At 36.1% G+C, this 25,304-nt stretch overlaps 1 protein-coding gene across 6 annotated transcripts in view; it reads left to right on the top strand.

Annotated features, from left to right (window-relative positions):
* The window catches only part of HDAC9 (histone deacetylase 9), a 927,480-nt gene that overhangs the window by 68,790 nt on the left and 833,386 nt on the right, over nt 1-25,304 (top strand). For all 6 annotated transcript variants that reach the window (XR_007150219.1, XR_007150220.1, XM_047849221.1 and 3 more), the window contains exon 2: nt 951-1,070. Coding sequence is in view for 4 of the 6 variants with exons in the window: in XM_047849221.1 (XP_047705177.1) it covers nt 1,049-1,070 (22 nt within the window). In the remaining 2 variants the exon portion in view is untranslated. The remainder of the gene's footprint in view (nt 1-950; nt 1,071-25,304) is intronic.

Below are 25,304 nucleotides of genomic sequence, written 5' to 3' on the forward strand. Positions count from 1 at the left end.
AATATGTATTTATATCCTGCTTTATACATTTGGGCAAAAATAGTATAACACTTTCAAGATACTGATGGGAAAGTGAGTCCCAGTAAATATGTTGGATTCTCAAGATAAAGAGAAGTACAATTCTCAGTGTTCACAGCATTCTCTCTACAAAAATAGTCCAATTGGAATATGCTATTTTAGTAAGAAACTCATTAAGTATAACTTTAAAAGCTTCTTCTTCCTTTTCTTTTTTTTAAACTTTGACATTCCAGTAAACTGTGAGGAGAATGTCCTTCCAATTGCGTTTCCTTTTCTGAAGTGTCTAGAAGTGAGAGTACATTCAAATTGTAAGCAGAAAGTCCCTTAAATTCCTTTCCAGAAGTCCATCCTGTAAGTGCCACTCCTAGAAAGACGAAGGCTGTTATTGCTTTTGGCTGGAATAAGACTGCAAAAAGTTTCAAGGAGAAATGGAAATTGTAATGGGGGTTTTCTGTCACTTGTATAGTTTATGGCCGATTTGTTCCTTATTTTAGTCCATTAAATTTTTTTTCACTAAGAACTCCTGCCTCTGGAAGGAAATCTTTGACAGTGATAGTCAAGAATTCTGTGTAACGAGACCCTTGTATCCACATTCCAAAACATGTTTTCAATTTGTATAATAATGATCACAGTGAACAAATTATAGTGAACAGTAAACAGGAAACTAATTATAATTGTGTGAAGTGCTTTTCTCCTCACAGATTCTTTCCACACCTATTATATTATTTGGTGTTCACAATATTCCTGTGCTTTAAGGAATTTTGTTCTTTTATGGGTGAAGATTTAAGATACCAGGGAGGTTGATGTGACTGTTTCCATGGTCCAGCTGTGGCTGAGCTGAGATGCAAAGCCAGTTCTGTCTCTCTTCCTATGTAACTTGACATAACCTGTATCATACACATCTTTCTTTTTTTTTTTTTTTTACATTTTAGGTTTCTCCTCTACCAGTCTGTCCAAGACCAACACTGAAAGCAGAAGGAAGGCGGTGAATCTGCATCCCATCCCATTAGACCTTCTCCAGATTCCCACGATGAGCTCGCCAGTGCAGCCCGGTCAGTCTGGTTCCTTCTTAAACCATTAACCAACTTTATGTGAAAGTTGTTGCTTTGTGTTGCTTCAAAGCAAGAAATTTCAGTCATGAAAGGACTTTTTTTTTTTCTTTCTGACAAAGATTGGTTAATATAATGAATTTTGAATGTTGTATTCTACAGCTAATCCTCTATTACATAACCCAGTTTGCTTTCCAGGCAGTAATTTCATTTGCATTGTTATCTGAGCACTAGGCTTTAATCCTTCTGCTCCTAATGTAGCATTTGGATTGCATTTTATGACGTTATTAATATTTATTACATATGATGTTGGCATCTACTTCACACCCATAGTCTTTTCTGACCTAATACGTGTCTGTATGCTATTAAATTGTGCTGTGGGCTTGGGAAATCAGCTTGTGGATTTATACTTCTCCATCTCTTTGACACACAGGAAGGATATTTCTCCTCCCTGCCCTTCTTTGCTGCCACTCCTGTTTCCTATATACATATTTAATTATAATCTCAGCACCTGCTTCCTCTGAGTCTAGTGTAATACGTTGCTCATATAGTTGTGATCAGCAGAGCCAACACCCATTCCTACAGGAACTGGGTGTCACTTTTGGAACAAACATAATCCAAATCTCGAGAATGATGGAGTAGGGTCAGATACTACATGTTAATCATAGACAAATTTTAAAAGAATTTTCTGCTTGGATAATTGTATATTCTTAAAAAAAAACACCCTTTCCTCATATTGATGTCCTTGAGTTATCCAACTCTTGAGGTTGAAGCTAATATAATATTATTTTCAGGATTTACAAAAGGAAATCTTTTGCCAAGATTTTTTTCACTCTGTGGTGTGCCACACCCAGATCAGCTACTGTGATATTCCACTGTCTCACCAACTTTCCCCACATCCTCAACAAGCTGCCAACTTGTATGTTGAATTTGGAACTGAACATTATTGGAGGGTATATCCATGACTGTTGATTCTAAGTGACATAGTAAAGGTATTCCAGAGTTTTTAGTTACAATCATTATTTATAATTGGCCTTGTCTTCTGGATACACAGATGAAGAGTTACCGAAGGCCTCTTACCTCTGAGTCCTTGTGCTCCAGTGGTTCTCAAACATTAGCATGCATTAGCATCACTGGGAGGGCTTGTTAAAAATTCGCCCATCCCCTTAGTATATGATTCAGCAGGTCTGAGGTGGGGCCCAACCCTTGCAAGTATTATAGTTTGCCCCAGGTGATGTTAGTATTGGCCTGGAGACTACACTTTGGGAAGCACTGGTCTAGCCTGCTGTACTTGTTCCTTCCTGCTCCACCCCCACCCCACAGACAGCCCTGTGTGTGAGCTACATTGCTTATCACAGTTCTGGTATACTGTATTATCCTTTCTATTAAGATGAACTTAAAATCATGTTTGCATTTTATATATGTATACATTATATTTTAAATGTATTATATATCGTGTATGTATAAATTTAATGTGTCACAATTGCATAACTTACAAAAAGTCATTTAATTTAGAACCACGATAGTTAAATATTTTTTTCTTGTGATGGGATGTTTTGATGTCATTAAAAACCATGCTAAAATCGATAGGGACAAATTGGCTAAGTACAGAAGTGGCAGAAACCTTCTTCTGTTTCTGGAAATTATTGTCTAGAATTTATATAGGGGTTTGTCTTTAATTCTCTAGACCAGAAAGTGGACTTTTTATATATTAAAAAAATTGTCCTGTCCCTTTATTATCCACCACCTCGGTCATATGCTCCCCCTATTGTCACCTCTCACTCTGACTGGGAAGAGTGATGGGTAAGATTGAATGATGAGAAAATAGAATTTATGGCAGTGACTACAACTGTATCCACATGAAACATTTGAAACAGCAACTTTACCAGGATATGTAATCTTGAAATGGGCACAAAATGCAGATGCCATCATGGCTAATGAAGGATAAACTATATAGGACAAATTTGGATCCAAATTATAAATAATTCAATGTATGAAACTCACTCACTTTTAAATAGTGCAATTTCAGTGTCTGTGTGGTTTTTATTTAGCATCTTTCTAACACATTTAGACCTGGACCCACTTATTTTTAATGAGAAACACATAATCCCATTAACAACACTATTTTAAGTGGTTAAATTCCCAGTTTAGGCCATCAAAGGCTATTTAAAGGTAACTAGCTTACAGTGAATACAGAAATATCTTGACAACCTTAGTTAAAGAAGAGAATCAATACAATATAATAAGAAATATTTAAAATTTTTCCAAGCCTAAAGGAAAGTAGACCACATAGCAGGAAGATAAACAGGTGGGAAATTTTATACTTAATGTGAGCTATGGGTACCTTAGAGAATTTCTCAGGTAGGTCCATATTACATCTAATTTTGTTCTAAAAGTAATGTTTTTTTTTTGAAAGGTTGGTGTAAGGGTGATAATAGTCTTAGTTTTCTCACCTTATGTGGAACAGGGTGAGATTTTTGTTGCTTTTGAGATAACTGCTTAAGAGGTAAAGTATATTGGGCAAGAAAGCTATAGAAATGGTATTTATATGTAAGGAGCTGATGGCCAGAAGTAACATTTACTGAACTTTGTGTGGTAAAAGAGAGAAGTAAAACATAGAATGCTTGTACCTAACTCCTGAGGGAGAAGAAACATGATTAAAGGGGATTTGAGGTTAAATAGAAGTCTTACTGTACACCCAGCATAGGTGTTTGTTTCATAGAAAGTGGATATGAATCCTTGCTTCAAGGTGCATATGGAGAAGGAGGGAATAGTATGTGTAGGTCAACTTCTTTCTGCTCAAGATGATAACAACTTGTAACATTTTTTTTTTTTAATTCAGAGCTTCTATGTGTAAAGGTACTGTAATACATAAAATGGGCAAATACATTGGACTCTCTTTCAAAAAACATAAAGTAAAATAATACCAAATACTTTGATTAATTCCATATATACCTGATACAGCTTATAACTGGTAATGTTTGACAATTGAAATCAGCATACCCTCCCCCCCCCCCCCCCGCCAAGAATATTGGTTTTATAATATGAAAATATCCTTTGAGACTGCTGTTTGAATGAGGAAGTTCTTGCCAGCCATGGTAATTGTTCAGTTAGGAGAAGGGAAAAAGTGGGTGATAAATAAGACAACTATTGAGTGAAGCTCATTAAAATTTCCTTGTGTACTTTTCTTATAAATGCTCTGCTCTGTTGAGAGCAGCACTATCGAGAGGCCTCGGTCAGTTCTGTTTGGGAAATTTTTATGAATGAAATCTGAATTGAGGAAAGTCATAGCAAGTGGGCCAGGTGGGTTGGAGTCTTTTCTATTTGTTACAAATGCAAACTATGATCAGAGACCTGAAATGCACTTTGCGTATATAAAGGAAAATGTTCTGGCCACAGACATGAAAAAATTCTCCTGCTATCATTAGCCTGTATCTTTTGGTGCCATATATATTCTGCTGGTGAGAAATAACCTAATCTTTTGACTTAGAAAAAGTGTTTTTCTTACATCTCATTAAAAAAAAAAAGCGCTATCTAAAAAGAGACTTAAATTGGCCTGAGGCAATCACCATCCATTTGTTTTGCTTTTGTTCTGCAAAGGGCTCTAAGGAGTTATTGTGCACCAGAAAAATAGCCTCACTCTGGTTATTCTAGAAATTCTTTAATAGTCAGTGTTTTGGACAAAGTATTTATGTTTGTCTTGAAAATTGGTTCTGGGATAGTATGCATTCTTGTTTTCCCCGTAAAACTTCTCCATCCATGTTCAATTATAGTTGATATCAAGTACTAAATATTACTGTCTTGATCATGTATTCAGTCAAACAATAAGTGCTGATTTTTGAATATAGAATTCGCTAGTTTTTATTTTAATCCTGGTGCCTCGATAATGTTCTAAGTTAGAGCAGTGTGTATTGCTTTTGGGCACTGAGGAGCTTGCAAGGAGGGCAGACTGGATAAGATTGGCAGCTAGCTGCTGCACTTGGGATAGTCAATCATTCACATTTCACTAAGCATCCATTTTGTGCCAAGTGGTGTGTTCTTCAGTAGGGACGCAAAGAGTACTAAATCATGGTTTCTACCCTTATAGACAGCACCCTTTAGTGGAGAGACAGAAGAATGAGTAGTTTGGGTCCATTCAGTGTGTTAAAGTATTTTAATAAATGTAGGATCAGAAATTAATTTCTTCTGTATAGCAGTATGAATGCCATTTATAGTAATTTATTTTTTATCAGGATTGCCAAATCTCAGAAGGAAAGACTTTAGGTCTCATCCAATCTAGAGTTTCCCAACCATGTCAGGTAATAAAAGTCACATGGGGCTCTTGTTATAAATATGGATTCTCAGACTCCTCCCCTAAAGAGAATTATATAGTCAGCTTGCGGGAAGGGTACCAGATAACAGATTTCATAGTGCTCTTCACTGTGACTTGGCAAAATGCAGAAATGTGTTTTTTTTAAGCTTATTTATTTAATTTGAGAAGGAGAGTGAGCAGGGGAAGGGCAGAGAGAGAGAGGGGAGAAAGAATTCCAAGTAGGTTCTGCACTGTAAGCACAGAGCTCAACATGGCGCTTGAACTCACAAACTGAGAGTTCATGACCTGAGCCAAAACCAAGAGTCGGACACTTGACCTATTGGGCCACCCAGACGCCCCCCAGGAATGTTTTTTAATCTGCCTAACAAGCACTAGTAATTCTCATTTTGAGACTCTAGAAAAACAAAAAATACATCATTAAATCCTATCTCAATAGAGGTATTTCTCTTGTGAGCTAATATATAACTCAGTTATTTTGCTTTCTGCCAAATGAAAAGCTAGTGCTATTGAAAATTAGAGGAGGTAATCATTTGTGGAGAAATTCTGAAGGCTTCTATGCATTCTCTGCTATCTAGGCCATCCTGTTTTTATGTGGAGGTGAAGCAAAGATATTCTTATAGAGAGAGTGCATTCCCCTCACCCCCCCCACCCCCCACCCCTCATATTTCTACCTATTTTAAACCAGATCATATTTTCAGGATGATCTCAAGAATACAGAAGACATGATGTGAGCATGAACATTTTTAAGAGTAAATAAGATAGGCTGAATCAACCCTAGAATGATTCTACCTTTTACTTTTGATGGATCTATTTTGTATAATGCAGTTTTGATGAAAATGTACCCAAAGAAGTTTTGAAACAAAGAACACAACATACATGATGCCTCTTTATATTGGGCAATGCTGTGGCCTGATGGGCATCTAGGTGAGTCTGGATAGTAGAGATACTCTAGCTGTATTGCAGCATCCTATAACCTTAGTTTTCAAAGCCCATTGCATAAAGGTAGGTAATTTCTCTTCACCATTGTGAAGACACTTATAATGCATATGGAGTGAGAGGGCCAGGATTGTCTAAACAGAAGTTAAAGGTTTTGTGGAAAGATCTTATATTCTATTCCTTTTCTGATTGGCATATCTTAGGCAAAAATTAGCTGAGTTTTCCCTGCCTGCCTCCGTTTTGCTAGAGCCAAATTCTCTTATAGAAATGTGGTGGATTTAACTAATGATCAAAAAGTTCTTTGAAATATAAATTGTTATGGAAATGCTAAGTAGTATAAACAATTTGAGGGCAAGCATTAATAAAAGCTTCACTGCAAGCATTTTTAAAGAGGACTAATAAAAGTTTCACGGTTCAATTAATACAGCACAACATTGGGTTTTCTAGAAGCATATGGGGCCCAGAAGGCCTGCCCCTGTTTTTAAAATTTACGAACTCTTTAATGATTCACCACTTTTACTCTAGTGTATCACCCACTGTGGTGCCGTTTAGTCATTAAGTAGGAAACTAAAACCAGGACAAAGCTACAAACAAATATCAAAATGTCCAAGTGGGTATTTTTTTCTTCAGTTTGTTCACAATATGTTACCATAAAAAATGAATGGTAAATGAAATAGAGTCATAGGACAAATCAAGTAGGTTAAGGCTTCCCCTGATAAGTCTGATAAGCTTTTTAATGAAATACAGGTGAAATCTCATTACAATAAACTCTGTGTAACTAAAATATTTTCAGGCCCCCAGCTAATTATTTATTTCAAAGTTGTGATCAAGATAAATATTCTAAGATAATCAAATCAGTCTCTTCAAGTTTTGTAGCAGAATTTGATTAGAGTACAGTATTGATAGGAGATAATGAACGTTAAATTTGTTAAATATTATTTTGGATTTTCTTTTACTACTTTAACTTCACAGTTATGTGACTCATTCTTTTGCTATTGCTAAGTCTAAACTTCTCAATCTGATATTCAAGTTTGAAACAAACCAGATAGAAGATTTTATTTATCCTTCAGTTCCTGAGGGACAGTGCTTGAAACGTGAGGCACAAATCTTTTACCAAAATATTCAGTTTAAATTTATTTTGGACATGTATTTCTTCTCAACTTTACTTTTCACAATTACTTTTGATAGGTAATTCAGTTTATATATTTATTGTGTTCATTACTATAACACTACCAAAAAACTCCTCATAATGTAGTTCAAACAGAAAAGAAGGCTGTTTCTTCCTCACACAAAGACTAAAAAGACTTTCCTGAGTGGTAGGCTCTTCTTTTGTAGTGGCTGTGGAGGCCCCAGATAGATGGTTGCTGTCTTGTGACTTTTCTTTCTTCTCCTTGTGGATTCCAAGGTTAGTATACATCTCTCTGTCAAGCTGATGGAAGGAAAATGGAAGAGGTGGGTTTATGTGGGACGTTTCCATAGGCACACCCACATTTCTTTGGATATAATTTAGTTACATGACCATACCTAACTGCAAAGGAGGCTGAGAAAAGCAGGCTAGCAGTGGTCCAGGAAGAGTAGGAAACAAGTTCGGTGAATAGCTGGTCAGTCTCTCCCACATTTATTGTGAACATTTATAGCTGGGAGTAAAAATATGGTAGTGCTTATAAGAGGTAGGAGTATTTCATAATGTACTCTTGATTATACCAATTATTAAAGAGTTAAATAAGGTTCTTTCAAAGAGGTAGAAACATATTGAAATCAGGGCAAATCATTTTCTAAGAGATTCTTCAGTAAGCCTTTCATTAGGAATCATGTGAAATAGTGAAGCAGTGTAGCTATTAGTAAATTCAAGTTCTGGTTAGTGGAAGCTTCCCAGAAAGGGGGAATAATATGTATAATATAGAACATGATGTGTCCTTAATTAGTATACAAAAGTCATATCAGTGGCAGCTGAAGGCTGTCTGCCAAAAATAAATAAATAAATAAATAAATAAATAAATAAATAGATAGATAGATAGATAGATAAATAAAGTCATGTCAGCTTATCTGAAATTATAGTTACATCTACTGAGGAAGAAGTAATTTAATACTCACAATTCTTATGTTTGCTGTCTATTGCATATTGGCATCACATTAAAAAATTTTTTTAACATTTACTTATTTTTTGAGAGACGGAGACAGAGCTTGAGCAGAGGAGAGACAGAGAAAGAGAGGGAGACCCAGAATCCAAAGCAGGCTCTAGGCTCTGAGCTGTCAGCACAGAGTCTGACGTGTGGCTCGAACTCACAAACTGCGAGATCATGACCTGAGCCTAGGTCAGACACTTAACTGACTGAGCCACCAGGTGTCCTGCATAACATTTTTAAACACCTTCAGGATTTCACACATTATGTTGAAAATCTAGGTCAAATAGACAGTGGTTGATAAACACTTGTTTTACAGTGAATGCAATTATAAAACAATGCTAGGCTTCATTTTATTGAAGATCCAGTGGCAAATTTTAGTACCTTGGCAAAACAAATGGGCAGCTTTTTGTTTATAACTGTATGTGGACCTTTGCAGATTTTTTTTCTATATTCGTTAGGGTTTGCTGTTAATAATATCAAAGTTGTGGGTGTGTACATGTGTGTGTGCATGTGCGTGAGTGTGTCAGGAAATACAGAGGTATGTAGAACCATCTAAACTCCACTAAAAAATACTCAAATGCTTTAGTTTCTATGCTTTTAAATATATTTAATTTTTATGTGTTATCTTTTGAGAATGTTAATGTATAACAGTCTTCTCCACTTATAATTTATTACTTCTAATTTGTTATAGGATTAGAAAGCAAAGGATTGTGTCAAATAAAATGTTAGTGAGCTAAGAATAAGTTCTGAAGAAATTAAAAAATTCTTTGTTATGAGCAAAATATATATGTTTGTTTTTTCTTACATACTATAATTACATTTTAATTGTCTCCCATCCCCCTTATTTTCTTGTTTTCTTTCTGCCTTTGCTATATAGTTTTTTACAAATTCTAAGTTTCTAATAGGTGAGCCATTATTATGGCTTTGATTTTGTCATGTTCATCCTTGCAAATTATGATCAATACCTTTTATCCACACATGTCTCATGTGTTGATTTTAAGTTGCTTCAGAGTTACTTAAATACCCCAAAGGAGGGACTCATGACATACTATGGGTGAGTATTTCCTTAAACTCTTAAATCAATTTACTGGGAATAGAAGAATTCTGAGATAGTCTGTGAAATTGTTTTGAGTCTTTTTTCATGCTAACTTTCTGACATTTGATTGTGTAAGACTCTTTGCTCTTATGATGGATGGGTTGCTCCGTAGTTAGCACTGCATAATTAACCTTTCCTTCCAGGCTCTTAACTTCTAAGAAGACTTTATATTGGTTTCATAGTTCCACTGGCAACTGGCCTAACGGGGGAATTTCCTTTGAAGTTGGAATTTGGCCTAATAATTTTTCCCACTTTGGAATTCTGTGAGTCCTAAGAGAGGGCAGATAATCATAGGGGCACATATGCAGGCATTCATCTTGTAACCTTCACCTCAGAAGAGATTGTTCTTCAGAAAGAAACACTGAGCGCGTTTGGATTTTCTGAGAATGTAAGCGAGTTTAACAAAAGCTGGTGGTGACACCTGGATCTGTTGTTACTGAAAAGGTTACTTGATTACCTCACCCATGTTTTTCTGGTTTTGAGATTTTGAGTGCTTTTTGCAGAGCTAAGACTGCTGTACAAATGGGCAAAGACAGAACTGTATCTTGAACTCCTCTTTTGGAATCTCTATCTGGTTGGAAAAAATATAGAAAGTCATTGTAGTTACTTGTTTGGTTTGTCACTGGGATCCCCAAATATCTGCCCAGTGTGTTCATGGATGGGGACTTATGGGGAATGTTACTGTCATTCAGCGAATATTGTCTTTTGTAGTAAATTATTAACCCAGTGATTATGAAGTAATTCTTCCTTAAAACCTGTCTTCTCTGCTTATCTGTTGTATTAAAAGAAATATGATAATTAGGGATATTTTGAAAACTACTTTAAGAAAATAAAAGCACACAGCTATGAAAATTGTTTTTAGGTGGTTTTTATGTTATTTTTGAACGTATCTGTATCTTTGTGCCTATAATATGGTGCTTCATTTTTAATGGAGAATTTAATATATCTTATTTTGGCTTTATGTTTAAAGTGAAACAATCTATTGGAAAACAGATTTTAAAGGTATTAGTATTTCAGTGAAAGGAGCTGAAAATTAGAAAAAGTCAGGAAGCCAATTATAGAAAGAAGAAAAATAATACATATGATAACTTGTGTTGGATAATGTGTGCTATTGGATCTCTGAATTTCAATAAAATATGTCAAAGTAGAGTTCATTTTCCCTTCTGTTGGGAGAACTGATAATCCTCCTCCCCATCTGCCTTCTTACCTTTCTTAGTTGTCTTTCTTTCATATTCTTTTCTCCTGCCTAACTCCCAAGAAGGATTTGGGATTTATATAATATGCTTTAAAAAATAAAATACATGATGAGGAAATGAAAGAAAAGAAGGGAGATTAGATAAAGCAAATGTCCTTGGTATATATACTCAAGTTCTGTAAAGTTGCTAGAGAAGTAGATTTGGCTTTGAACTTCTTGGTAGCAAGTCTTTTTTCTACTATGAGATGACCCTCCTTCAGCCAAACTGATTAAGTCAGCGCCCTGTTTGAAAAATTGTCAGAGACTGTCTATAGCCTCTACCTGAGGGACACAAGGACCCCACACCCTTTTCTTGTTAGTCTTTCTTTTCCTCCTCCATGCACCACGAGCCTGTTCTGGTCACCACATGAAGCTATGTGCCTTCCCCGGTTCCTGCTTTTCTGCCTGTAGACCTTTGGGTGTGACTTTCTCACTGTCGGGAGTGCCCTCCCCTTCATACCAACACACCTCCAGTCCTTGGGAAATTTCTTTATTTATTATTCAAGGCATGCCTCTGTTTCATTTTCTGTGAAGCATTCCTTGGTGATCCTGGGCTTCTTTGATACCTGTTACCTCATTGGAAAAGGAACTTATCTCCTATAGCTGGGGGGTTTTCTTAGTCATAGCTTAGTAATAAACTAAGCTCTTTGAAAGCAAGAGACATCTTTCTAAGATTTTTTTTTAAATGTAAAACAATTGGTTATTTGACTCATGGTTCCTTGATTAGCTAATATGTTGCCTAGCACATAAAAGGAGCCAAATAAGTGAAGAACAAAGGATATTTTGTGAGGAGGCTGATAAACTATCTTTGGAGTGAGGGGAAACAGTTGAAAATATCTCAGCAAAACCAAGGTGCTTGATCTCTGTGGTAAATCATGCCCCCTCCCTTTGTTTCTTCTTATTTATTCTTTTGTTGACTTTCTGTTCTTTTAACTTCTTCATGACGGTTTTGAGCTGTTCTTTTGCTTCTGTTTAGGTGCTACCCATTGACATTTTTTGTGTCCTTCTAGGGTGTCTTGTCTATTCCTTAATCAATAAACAGTGCAAGAGGGTGGTTATCCTTTGCAAGAACTGTGGCCACATACTGAGTTCCCTAAATGTTAAGTCAAAGTTTGGAGCTGCTGTAGCTAGCACAGTAGTAGAAAGCCGACCTACCAGCCTTTTGCCTTTTAGTAACTTGAACTCTCCCTGTTTCAATACTTACAAGCTACCTCCCACCCCATTAAAAAAAATACACACTGTAGGTAAGAACAGAGGAAGGAGTAAAAGTATTTTCAATTGTGGTTAAGCAGCAAATTGTTTTAAGTTGAATTCATTGGTCCAACACCATTTAAACCTTTAAAGTTTTATTTGTTTATTTATTTTGAGAGAGGGACAGTGCAAGTTGGGAAGGGGCAGAGAGAGAGGGAGAGAAGGAGAGAGAGAATCCCAAGAGGGAGAGAGAGAGAAAGAGAGAGAGAGAGAGAGAGACAGAGAGAGAGAGAGAGAGAGAGAGAGAGAGAGAATCCCAAGCAGTCTCTGCACTGCCAGCGCAGAGCCCAATGTGTAGCTCAAAGGAACAAAACTGTGAGATCGTGACCTGAGCTGAAACCAAGAGTCAGACGCTTAACTGACTGAGCCACCCAGGTGCCCCAAACTTTTAAAAATTAATGCATTTTTGAGGTGCCTGGGTGGCTTAGTCAGTTAAGCATCCAACTTTGGCTCAGGTCACAATTTCACGGTTCATGGATTTGGGCCCCACATCCTGCTCTGTGCTGACAGCTTGGAGCCTTTAGCCAGCTTCAGATTCTCTGTCTCCTTTTCTCTGTGCCCCTCCCCTGCTCATGTTATGTCTGTCTCTCTTTCTCTCAAAAATAAGTAAGAATTAAAAAATTTTAAAAAATGGGTGCATTCTTTGCAGACTGTATTATTAACAGTAGTAACATTTTTCTGAGGAACTTCCATGAAATATGTATAAAGGAAAACAGCTGGTTTAAAATTTATGACATTTTGATCTCTGTGTTTTCATTTCTTCTCATTTAAATTGATGAACTCATAAGCACTTTAATATGATAGTTGAAGTCTTCATAAAAATTAAATTAGGTTCCTAAATTTTCTGTGTGTCCCCATTAAAGATGTGTTTTGGCTTTATTATTTGCCACTGTTGCAGCATGATATTGGATAGATGGAGTGATCTCTTCCACTGGCATATATGTAGTCATATGGGGTTCCTTTCATATCTGCCCAGGAAGTTCATTACTCTAAAGCTCATGGAAAGAACAGATGTGGAATAGGCAAGTACTGCATATCTTTCACTCACAGCTCTCTGGGGAACCTCTTTGGGTAGGCTCTTGTTTGTCACGCACAAAAGAAGTATGTCTTTACCCTGAGTGATGCAATGGTCCAACCTCCTGTGGGGTAACATCCACTGACAATAACGCCATAACCCATTAGTTGATCGCAAACTCCCTGAATCCATAGGGATTTGCCCCAGTCTAAATGAGTGACTAATTCTTAAACTACACGGCAAACCTGAGGTCCTTGGGGAATTGGGACATGTTAAGGTTGGATTGTTTATTTTGCTTGTTATAACTGTAGGATCATTATGGATATGTTTACATCCTGCTGTCGTTGTATGTTCTTAACCAATATACGAGGTAAAGAGGTTTAGTCTTTTTGCTTCTGCTTTCCTTCTGTTCTTTGTCATCCTACCTCCACCCCATAAAAAAAGTGTCCATGCTCATCAGATCTAAGGGAATCTATATCTTTTGCTTTGAATACTTTGTTACTTTATCTGTTACTGAGAAATTATACAAATGCATATTTGAGGTTATATTAGTAAAAGCCCACAGACTTAAAACATAAGCTCTGGAAACAAGTGTTACCTGTCATCTATCTGCTGTTCACTAGATCTCCCTTTGTCCCAGTTTCTTTATTTGGAAGATATGTAATGAATTTGTTATATCAATATATAAAAGATATAATTATAAAATAGATACTAAAGCATTTAGTGTTCATTTAGAGTTAGTATACACAAATTTGTGCTTTTGTCTCAACTGTGACCTGTAACTATCCTTTTGTGAATGTCACTCTAAATACCCACGTCTGTAGGTCTTTTCACACTGGTGACAAAACCATCATTTCCACATTCTATCACAATTTCTAGTTGTGTCTGTCACTTGCTCAAAAGCTTGTTCACTTTTGAGCAAATGGAATTATGCCATCCCTCTTTTTTATTATATATTGGCCTCCTACTCTGTCCCACCTCCAATAAATGATTGTGTTGCCTTGCTTCACCTTTTGGTGTGTTTTTACACCATTTGCCATGCTGGCATTCTTGTGTGCTTCCCTCTGAATCTGTTCTTTGCCTCTTCTAACTTCTGGTGCCTTAGTTTGTGCAATTATCACTCCAATCTCTGCCTTTCTGTTCACATTGCCTTCTCTGTGTATGTCTAATCTCCCTTTAATAAGGGTATATATGATTGCATTTAGGGCCCACCTGGGTAATCCAGGATAATCTTTCCATCTCAAAATCATTAATCACAATTGCAAAGTCCTTTTGTTTTTTTTTTAACATATGAGATAAAATTCACAGGTTCCAGGGATGAAAATGTGAGTATCTTTTGAGGGGTCATTATTCAACCTACCCTACACACCTGACTTAAATAATGTCTCAAATCCTTCCATTTCGTAATTTCTGTTCATGAATTTGCTCATTCACTCACCCATTCATCAGACTTTTATTTCATGCCCACTGTATGCCAAACACTGTCCGAGGTGTTAGGAATAACACCCTGACCATACTTTTAATTACTTGATTATTTTGTCGATAAGATGTACCATACAGAGTAAACAGAGATACAGGCAAAAGAGACAGTTTGATCCAGACTGTCAGATTAATTCTTTATATGTCTCCTTTTACCTAATTCTAGAGCTTAAGTCACCATCATGCCTCAGTGCTCATAAATTAGTTCAGTAACTATAGAGGTTATGTGTATCCTATGGGCCAGAAAGTATTTTACAGGAGGGAAAACATATATCAGCTTAAATTCAATTTCAAAGAATGTGTTGAGTACAAAATATAGACCTTGCCCTCTAAGGAATTTATAATCTTATACAATTCTTATCAACCTTTGCTGCATGTCAACATCAACAATAGAGCCTTAGAAAAATATCCCTGCCTGTTCCCCACTACATATCATGCTTGATTTTGATTTTGGGTGCACCCTAGAGGTCTTTTTTTTTTTTTTTTTTTTAAGCTCATCAGGAAATTCTTACATGCTGCTAGTATTGAGCACAAAGAATCTTTGGTCAAGTAGAAGTGACCTGTAACTAGGAAAACAAAGGCGTAGGTACTGTTAAAAATGTAAGTCAGAATGCCGTAAGTTCCATTAAGATAAAAAGAAACAAAATAATTTGTATACTTAGAGGAGGATGAGATCATATCTGTCTCAAGGGAAATTTGGAGAAGGAAGTACACGAAATGTCCTTCACAGATGGGTAAGATTTCAAAAGATTTGGTGTGTAGGAATAGGGGAGGTGGGTGGTCATGGCTGGAGGCAAGGGCTGGGGGCTCACATCTAGGCATTAAATTTCCTTTTGCTTAGATTTTCTGTCCTGGAATCCAGAAGCATCTGAAAAATATAACTTTAAACCTGATCTTCTAATCCATTTCAAAGGCAGTAGAGTAGAAAAAATTTTACTTAACAGCTAATAGGTTGATTTATACATTAAAAAAATTTAGAAACAGGGTAGGTGGACCTCTGAAATTTTAATCTAGGACCTGTAAATATTAGGAGCAGGCTTCAGTGAGAAAAACAGAAATAGAAGGGAAAGTTTTATTTTAAATGTTTCAAAAGAAGACTGGAAAACAGAAAAGCACAGTAGGAAGCAACAAAAGTAATTATGAAGTTCAAAAATGATAATAGAATTAGTGGGAGTAAGTGATATTGATAGAAAAGATAGTTAACTTTTGCTGAATTTTTCCCACAAGCTAGGGGCTTCATTGCTATATTGTCTTCATTTCATGGAACTCTTCATAACTCTTGAGGTGTAGGTACTGTTCTTATCCCTGTTTTACAGATACGGATCTTGAGGTTTTGAGAGGTTAAATATCTTGCTCTGTCAAGGTCTCACAGTAAATTGAGTGGAACAGATCTAGGACTCAGATCTAGGAACTCTAATTCAGTAGTGTGTATTCTTGACCATAGTTCTGCTAGTTGTCAGGAATAGCTTGAGACGTAGAGTTGATGAAGAGAAATTTGTCCTAGAGCTAGAAATTTAAGAATCATCTGAATAAAGGTCATAGTTAAAAACATGGGTAGCTTAAAATTAGAAGCATGACCTTATCAATTAAAAGATGGAAATAAAGAAAAAAGAGAAAAAGAGGAGAGGGCCAAGGACTAAGTCACACTGAAACTTTCAGGGACAGTGTCTTATCCCTCTTTAAGGCTGCTGCTAACTTAACACATGATTCATTAAAAAAAAAAAAAAGTTCTTGAATAGTTAAGTAAGCAACTGAACCCATCTTTCCATTCTAAAATTTTCAACCTATGCTTAAGGTTCTACTTCCTAACTTCACTTACTCGAAGGGAACAATCCTAAACACTTTCTTAAATTCTCTTGCCTGTATTTGTGAACCTGGTTTAGTTTCAGATCCTTGGGGTCTTTTTTGGATCCCATTTTTTCCACCTTACCCCATGTTTTCCCCAGTGGAAGAAGGCTACTCTGTAGAGAGGTTATGCCAGTATAAGAGGATTTGCAGAGTGGTTCAGTATTTTTATCCTTTTAAACCATTGGTAAACTAAATTATTGAAAGGATAAATAATACATACATGGTGATGTGTCTTGGCCGTGGGATGTCTTTCTCCTTCTGCTTCTTTTGGAGTTCCTGCAACTTCATTTCATTCCCTATTGCTACATAGCACACAGGAGACAGCACTATTAAATAACCCAGGAAAATAAAGTTATTGCTGTTGAAATACATAAATTACCTTCTTTTTTGTTACCTGCCAGTATAAGCAGATCAGGCTTCCTATGCTTGTCTCGTTCTTTTTAACCCTCATTGTTCCACAATCTGGATCCAGCATTATTTATTCGAAGGGTTTCAGGAATTGAATGAAAAGGATTTCAGAATAGCTGTATGGTTGTGTCAGATATTTTAATGCTATAATGTTGTCTTTCTTTTGCTGGTGTTTTCAGAATCACATTTTTGTCAATGATTTATAACTTCAACTATTACAAAATTAGCATGATACCTAAACTCTTAAAAAAATACCACAGAGCACTAATCTGTAACCTGCCTGACCTATTTTTTTTCTAGTGCTGTAATTTGAATGCTGTGTATAATGTGGTCTTCTTATATAACTCATCCCACCTAACTTTATGAGGAAAATTAATGGCATGGGACTCTCATAAAATCATTTGATTAGAATCAAGGGAAATCTAACTTGCATTGAAGGTCAAGACTGCCTTTCAGAGTAAGCAGTTTTATGGTTCGAAGTAAAACAACTTATTTATAGACAGCAATCAACAAGGCAGAAAAAAAAAATCCATCATTCTGTTTGAAAGACGTTGGGTAAGCCAGTGATTCTTGGTTTGGGCTCTGCCTTAAAGTCATCTGTAGTGCTTAAAGGAAACAAAGACGGAACCTGAACTGGAACCACCAACCTCAACAATTTTGATTTAACTGGACTCCTTATAGGTCTATGCCCGGGTATTCATTTAAACCTCCAAAGTGATTATAATGTGTAACCAATGTCCAGAGCCACTATGACAAGAAACAACAGGGAAGTACAAAAGAGCAGGAGAAAGTCAATAAATATAAAATTCTTGTCCTTTAGGAGATAACATTTACTTTCTACAAAAGGCAATGTTGTTTTATTAGTTATGAAAATTAAACACTTGTTCTCCTATTTTGAAAGCATGCAAATTAATTTCATTTAGATATTAATTGTTACAAGGATATGTGAGAATATATATTGATGTGTTTAAAAAAGCCCTTTTCCTGTGTTTCTAAATGTACTTTTTTATGTTTAAGATTTTTGAAACTCAACTGTGGGTCTAGCTGCTCCCCCCATCATAAATCATCTGATTTATTAACTGAAACTGTACATTAATTTACAAATGAATAATTTAAAGTCAGAGGAATGAATGTGGCAGTTTCAGTCAATGACAAATTCATTGATTATCTTGGGCATTTCTTTCTCCATAAGGAAAGTTACTGTTTCAAAATGATGTTTGGTCACTTTGTGCAAAGTATCTTGATCATTCTGGGCCTGAATTGCTTTCTCCACAAGACTAAGGCACCACACATTGCTGAATAGCAGAGACCACGTATTGAGTGTTCCTTATATTTCACATTCTAAATGTGCCAAATACTTTGTATGTGGTATTTCATTTATTAAAGTGAAAACCCTATAGGGTAAGGGCTATTTTCTAGAATCCCCATTTTAAAGATGAGAAACCCCTTTCAGAGATAGATAAGATGTCCAAGGTTGTGCATCTGCTTAGGGTCAGGGTGTGAATTCAAGCAGTCAACACCATGGGCAGTGGTACAAAGTGACAGTAACTCAATATAAAGACAAATTTTTCTGTTTAACCAGTTGGTTAAGATCAGAATTTAAAGCTTGTGTCATCTTTACAGAAACGCTTTCCAAAAAGACAGTTCTGATACTTCCCAAAGGACAGCAGATTTTTCTGTTGTAGCTAACAAGAAACAGGTGTGCTGTGGTGTTAGCATTCATGACTGGCACTGGACTAGCAGGAGGATGGGTGCTCTGTGGTGCTGGCTGCGTTTTGAGGAAGGAGCAGTATTTTCCAAACTTCCTCAGGCCCATAAGACTCTTCCCCACTCTTCACTTCCAAATCGTAGGAGGGAAAACTTAGTGTGAGGGCAAGCATGGAAGAGAGCTCATCTGGAATAACATGAATGGGCTTGATGAGTGTGGGTGGTGGAAAGCTCAACAAACTTGTGGTCAGAAGACCTCAGTTAAATTCCCCTGGCTCTGACACTCGTGCCGTAAAAGTACCTCGACTTTCCTGAATCTTAGTTTTCTCATCTTTAAAATAGAAATGATGATAGTAGTAACTGAATTCCTTGACTCAAGTAGCTGAATGAGACAATATACTTTAAAAACTCTAAGGGATAAGGTGTTTTTAATACTGTTAAAGTTAATAAAGCAGATTTTTCTTTTCTAGCTGGAAGCCTTTATTTAACGGGCAGAATAGAAAAAACAAAACAAAACAACAAAACAATGAAACTCGAAGAAACTTTAATTCTACAATACCACTTGATTTTGAATGTCCTCTACCAGAACACTTGGACTTTATCTTCACACAAATGTTCAAAACCCCTAGGCATTTAAGCAGTCTCTAAGTACAACAATTACTCTTTAATGGCCAAATCCCATGATCTTTTTTCAGTCTTCAATAGAATTGTCATAGCAGTAGTAATTCATTCATTCAACCAGTCTATGTTGAGTGCCTACTGTGTGTCTGGAATGGTTTTAATCATTGAACATAAAAGTTGGTGAAAAGAAAAGCAGAAAAACAATGAAATTGTCCTGTTAGTCACCTACTGTGGATCAGGTGTTACAGATCATTTCATTTAACCCTTACAGCAATCCTGCAAAATTTTTTACTAGCATAATTTATAAACAAATCTACCAGGATTAGAGAGCTTAAAAGATGTGTCTAGCATGTGCTAGCAAGAAGATGGTAGAACTGGGGTTAAAACCCTATTTCCTGTCCTTACAAATGATCTTTCTTTTAACCATTCATTTATGAATTCATTTACTTATACTATACCTAGTCTAAATTCTTTTGACCTTCTTTCTTTCTATGAACATCACAGCTATCTCCTCAGCCACTTGTGCTTAAAACAATGGTGCCACTTTTGAAACTCTTATTCTGCTCCCCTGCACATCAAGTTGGCTTGGATTTTGATTGACTCTATTTTCCGTTTTTGTTGCTAGCCTTTAGCATTCATTACTTCTGGCCACAACTATTGTCATAGGCTTCCAGCTAATCTCTCTATTTTTAGTCTCTCCTGCATTCAGCCTAATTGTACAATGCTGCCTAGTAAAGCACTGCTGCTAAAGCACAAATCTAATTATTTCCTTTATCAAAACTCTCCATGGCTTGCCATGGTCTATAAAAACTGGCAGTACTTACGAGACATTTCTAGTGTCCATGGTATAGGGCGAACCACATTTCTGGCCTTCTCCTTCAATGTGCTCCTTCCCATACATGCTAACAGTGTTTTTCAGGCTTGTCTGATAGGAATCACATGGGGCTTATCAATACACAAATTCTCAGGCCCCGCTTGAACCTACCTAGATAGAATCCTTAGGGATTTACAAGTCCTTGTGGTAAAACCTGCTGGTACTCTGATAGGCTCTGAGCACAGAGACACAGTTGTGACCACCCTGGGACTCTTGCTACCACTGAGTGTTGAGGAAATCAGCCAGTACTGTCTGACATTATGACACTTAGTCATACTTGAGGTCTCCTGACCACCCTTTTACACACGTCACTGAGGTGTAAACCAAGTGCCCCTAAACCCAAACGTTAATTAAAGTGAGATCTTGAGAGAAGTGATTTTCTCATATTTGTGTGAGCATGAGATATTTTTATGTGCGCTCATATGGAATACATAAAGATTAACTTGTAAATAAATGTTGAGTTAATATAAGGATTGTCTCATTTCTAAATTATACATATATAATTTATGTATATAGTTTTATTATATATAATTTCTAATTTATATATAATTATATGTAGTTTCTGTATATAAATTAGGTATTTGCATATATAAGTATATACAAATAAATAACATAAATATTTGTATTTTATATAAGCATATAAAATAAATAATATATAATCCATAAAAATATAAATTATAAATATATAAATATATTTATTGATATATAATATATGACATATATAACATACAATTTCATATATGTGAAAGAGACAGAATGCACCCAGGAAAGAGACATATACATATATAATTGTATATAATTATGTATATGCATAAATGATTATGGGCATTTATATATAATGTATATGAATATATGTGTTTGTCTATAGATACACACATACACATATATGGCTTTTCTTTCAAAAAAGGACATAAACTGGCTTAGAAAAAGATCTTCAGTATTGCAAAATAAAAGACACTAACAATAAGATTATGAAATAAGAGAAAAATGATGACCAGAAAGTAAGATGGAGTAGAGGTATTATTCTGTAACACCTCTACATTACCATTGAAATGGCTACTAAATAGTATATTGAAATAAAGATCATTGCTTTTCTTTTTTTCTTTATCCTTCCCAATTTGTACCACTAATAAGCAAAATTACCTAGTTTTAAAAATCTCCTATGTTACCACACTACATATAAACACAATTCTTTATTCTCAGTAATACCCATTTTCCCCAAATTCCTTTTAAACATAGTATTTTTATGAACTGCAAATTTCAAAATCGTGAGTAAAATAGCATGCAATTATTTTGTTTTGGAACACAAAAATATCTAGATCTTTTGGCTATCATACAAGTTAGGCTTGAAAATAAATATGGGTAGACGTTTAACTGGAAATTGAAGAAATCATTTCAAAACCCCTACATAAAATGATATATTTAATTATATACTGTGAATGTGACCATTTAATCTGAATCCTAATTCATTTTTTCTTGCCTGCATCCATTCATTCACAGCATGTTTATTAAGTACCTACTATGCAAAGTGCTGGAAAAGATGTATACTTTTAAAATTTTGCTACAGCCTTGGAGAGCCTGGGTGGCTTAGTCAGTTAAGCATCCAACTTTGGCTTAGGTCATGATGTCACAGCTCAGCTGGTGAGTTTGAGACCTATGTCAGTCTTTGTGCTGACAGCTCAGAGTCTGGAGTCCACTTCACGTTCTGTATCTCCCTCTCTCTCTGCCCCTCCCCCTGCTCACGGTGTCTCTCTCTCTCCCTCAAAGAAAAAAAAAAGTTAAAAAAAGTTAAACAGAAACTTTGCTACAGCCTTAGTACTCACTGAGTCACAATGACTTTCTCAGAGCTGAAGAAAAGTAAATCAAATCTGTATCTCCGTTCCAGGTTAATTTGCTTCAACATTAAAATACTTTTTTTTTCATTTTGGTTTTATATTTCAAATATGTAGGTATCTTTGTTCTTTTGTTAGCTTATGAAATATTTTTTGAGAATTACAGTCGTACTATGTCTGCCATGAAACCAGTGTCTCTACCATTTTACTAGGTAGAGTGTTCTCTTTTGCAAGTGGAACAGGCTAGTTTAGGATCTGTGCTTTTAATTAGTTTCCTGACCTGCTTTTATTGTATCAGCATTCAGGCCTTAGTCATCTCTTACTCAGAGGGTTTTTACATGCTATGTGTGTTTGTACTTGGCTCTTGGAGCTACTCTCTTCCTTGGTAGGAAGAGCCATGCTATATACACCCTAGAAGAGGCAGTGAGGAAGGCTGTTGTTGCCCTTGGTTACAGCTCTCTAGTAAAAAGAGGCTGGGCTTTGAAGCTAGGTAGATTCGTGTTTAAGACCAGTCTCCCTCACTTGCTCACTTTTTGATCTTGGACAAATTATCATTTCTGAGCCACAGTTTTCTCATTTGTAAGACATGGAGATTATTGTTTATCTCATGGATTTCATTGATGGTAAAAAATTTACTTCCCTTTCACTATCAAGAAATATTTGTCGAGTATAATGAAGTGATAATATTTGTGGTATTTCATATATCAAACTAATTGCGATCACTTGTTTTACCTGTCAGTTTCCTGTTATAGGCCCAATGTTTATGGCACCTCCAAATTTGTATGTTGAAGCCCTGGCTCTCAATGTGTTGGTTTTTGGAAGTGGGGCATTTGGGAGATAATCAGGTTTTTTAAATTTAATTTAATTTTTTAATTTTTTTGAACGTTTATTTATTTTTGAGACAGCGACAGAGCATGAACGAGGGAGGGCCAGAGAGAGACGGAAACACAGAATCCGAAACAGGCTCCAGGCTCTGAGCTGTCACCACAGAGCCTGACGTGGGGCTCAAACCCACAAACCGTGAGATCATGACCAGAGCTGAAGTCGGACGCTTAACCGACTGAGCCACCCAGGCGCCCCGAGATAATCAGGTTTAGATTAGGTCATAAGAGTAGGACCCTCACGATGGGATTAGTGCTCTTATAAGAAGAAGAAAGAAAGATCTTTCATGAGCATGTACCAAGAGGGGCCATGTGAGCATGCAGCAGGAAGGTGGTTATCTACAAATGAGGAAGAGGACTCTCACCAGACGCTGAATCTGCCAGCACCTTGATCTTCGACTTCCCATCTTTTAGAACTGTGAGAAAAACATTTATGTTGTTTCAACCACCCAGGCTGTGGTATTTTGGCATAGCAACCCAAACAAACTAAGACCACCCTTTTTTTTTCAATTTCTTACCAACTCCTCAGAGTAAGAGGTATAGTTTACATCTTTGCTGAGGATTCCCAGTATTTAGTGTACTATCTAGTACATAGGACTTAATAAGGAAGGTGTTGAATACTTCTTCATCTGCATGTTCTTATCATCCTTAGCCTCAGCGAAGGCTCTCCCCACGACTCGTCCACAAAAACCCATGATGGTTTAGACAAATAGGCTAATATAAAAACCTACAGTTTGATCAAAAGGTTCATAGGGAAAACAATGGAATATAGTTTCCACTGTGAGGTTGGGTATAAAACTGAGTGGATTTGGATTCAAGCTCTGTCATTTATTAGCTGTGTTAGGAAGGGAACTTATTTAACTTGACCAACTCAGTTTATTTTTAAATAATCTTGACAGGCTGTTTTGAGCATTATCACGTAATAAAAGAAATGTGAAGGTTTTCTGAATAGTTTTATCATTCTGTACCATTATTTAAATATGTTTACAGTGTTTCTCAGTTCCTGAAAGAATGACTTTAAACACCCAGAGAACTCTTTTTTGAATATCATTCTTTGTTTCAAACGTATTTCCTTGTGGCAGGAAGCGATAAAAACACATGGCACTGATGGCTAGTGACTGAAGAGGAAGTTAATGGTGTTTGTTTTTCCTCCAGAATTAGTAGTTCAAAAATTAAAAATAAAAATGTGGCTTGCCAAGTTTGGAAAATGCACAGAATGCTTTGATTACAGGATTACAATGGACCTAATTTTTTGACATTAATATTTCTTTCATGTTTATAATTCAAAGTGCTTTTTAAAGTTAAAACTTTGAGGCTTTACATTTTATTTTATAAACTGTCATGAATAAAATATCCAAATGCTATTAAATACATGTGGAATTTACTTCTTTACCCGGTAGACTTAGAAAGCAAGAGAAGGTTTACAAAGTAAAGCAATTTGAAATCACTTGACAAGCACAGATGATGCTGTTAGGATTCCATGTCTCGATGGTAATGCCTTTGAGGAAACAATGTTTTAGATGGTTTTTAAGCTATAATGGGAAGAAGTAAACAAGACCTTTCCCTAGCTATGTACTGAAAAAAACCCGATTGTGATTGGGAAGTATTGTTTGACTCAAAGCCAGCTCGTTTTTCACCAGAGACTCCTGCACACCCACAAGTTTGGGCCATTACTAAAGATGGTGAGGATGAGGTGGGATGAAGAGGGGGGTCTGCAACAGACGGCATCCAATTAAGAAAATCTACAAAAGTGACAAAGATGCTATTCTAGAAACTTAGAATAATTTTATTTCAGGGAACAAATTGTGTAGTTTCGAAGGGAGAATACAACTACTATGAAATATCTTTCATTTAATTAAAACCAAGGTTTATGTGGTTTGCTGCTGCTGCGTGAGTACCATTTTGACTTTTGTTTAGTTATTGCTGGGTGGCTTACAGAGATTCAAATGTACTTTATTACAGGTTAAGGGAGTTCCTTTGGTAAATGTTTAACTTTTTATTGCAAAATCCCCTGTGTTCACCTCTGCTGTCAGGTGGGGCAATAGTTGTACACCCTGGGAAAATCACTTCTAAAGCCTGTTGAATGGAAAGTATTGTGGGTATTTATTGTGAGGAAGAAGGGAAAGCAAAGATGTTACAGGGGTTATATCATTTCATTCAGTAATTAGCTTTGGAAAGGTCATTGAGGACCTAGTATTTAGGAGTTGTGGATATTTTTAGATTGCGTCTACATAAAATCATGATCTTTCCTTTAATGAGCTAGAAAGAAATCATATAGTCCTGTGTTTTCTGCATGTCACAGGCTCTTATCAGGCCATGGAATCAGTTTTGTACTTGCAATTAAATGGTTCAATAGAATAGACCATATTACAAGATACCAGAGTGCATGTGCATTATAAGATCAAGTATTAGTTTGTGAAAATTGAAATTGAGTTTTCTATAGACAAATATGTTTCTATATATACATATAAATATATTTCATTTAATATGAAATGAAGTTTTTTTTTTAAGTTTTTTTTTTTTCAACGTTTTATTTATTTTTGGGACAGAGAGAGACAGAGCATGAACGGGGGAGGGGCAGAGAGAGAGGGAGACACAGAATTGGAAACAGGCTCCA

The sequence above is a fragment of the Prionailurus viverrinus genome, chromosome A2, assembly GCF_022837055.1.
Source record: "Prionailurus viverrinus isolate Anna chromosome A2, UM_Priviv_1.0, whole genome shotgun sequence".
NCBI classification, from domain to species: Eukaryota; Metazoa; Chordata; class Mammalia; order Carnivora; family Felidae; genus Prionailurus; species Prionailurus viverrinus.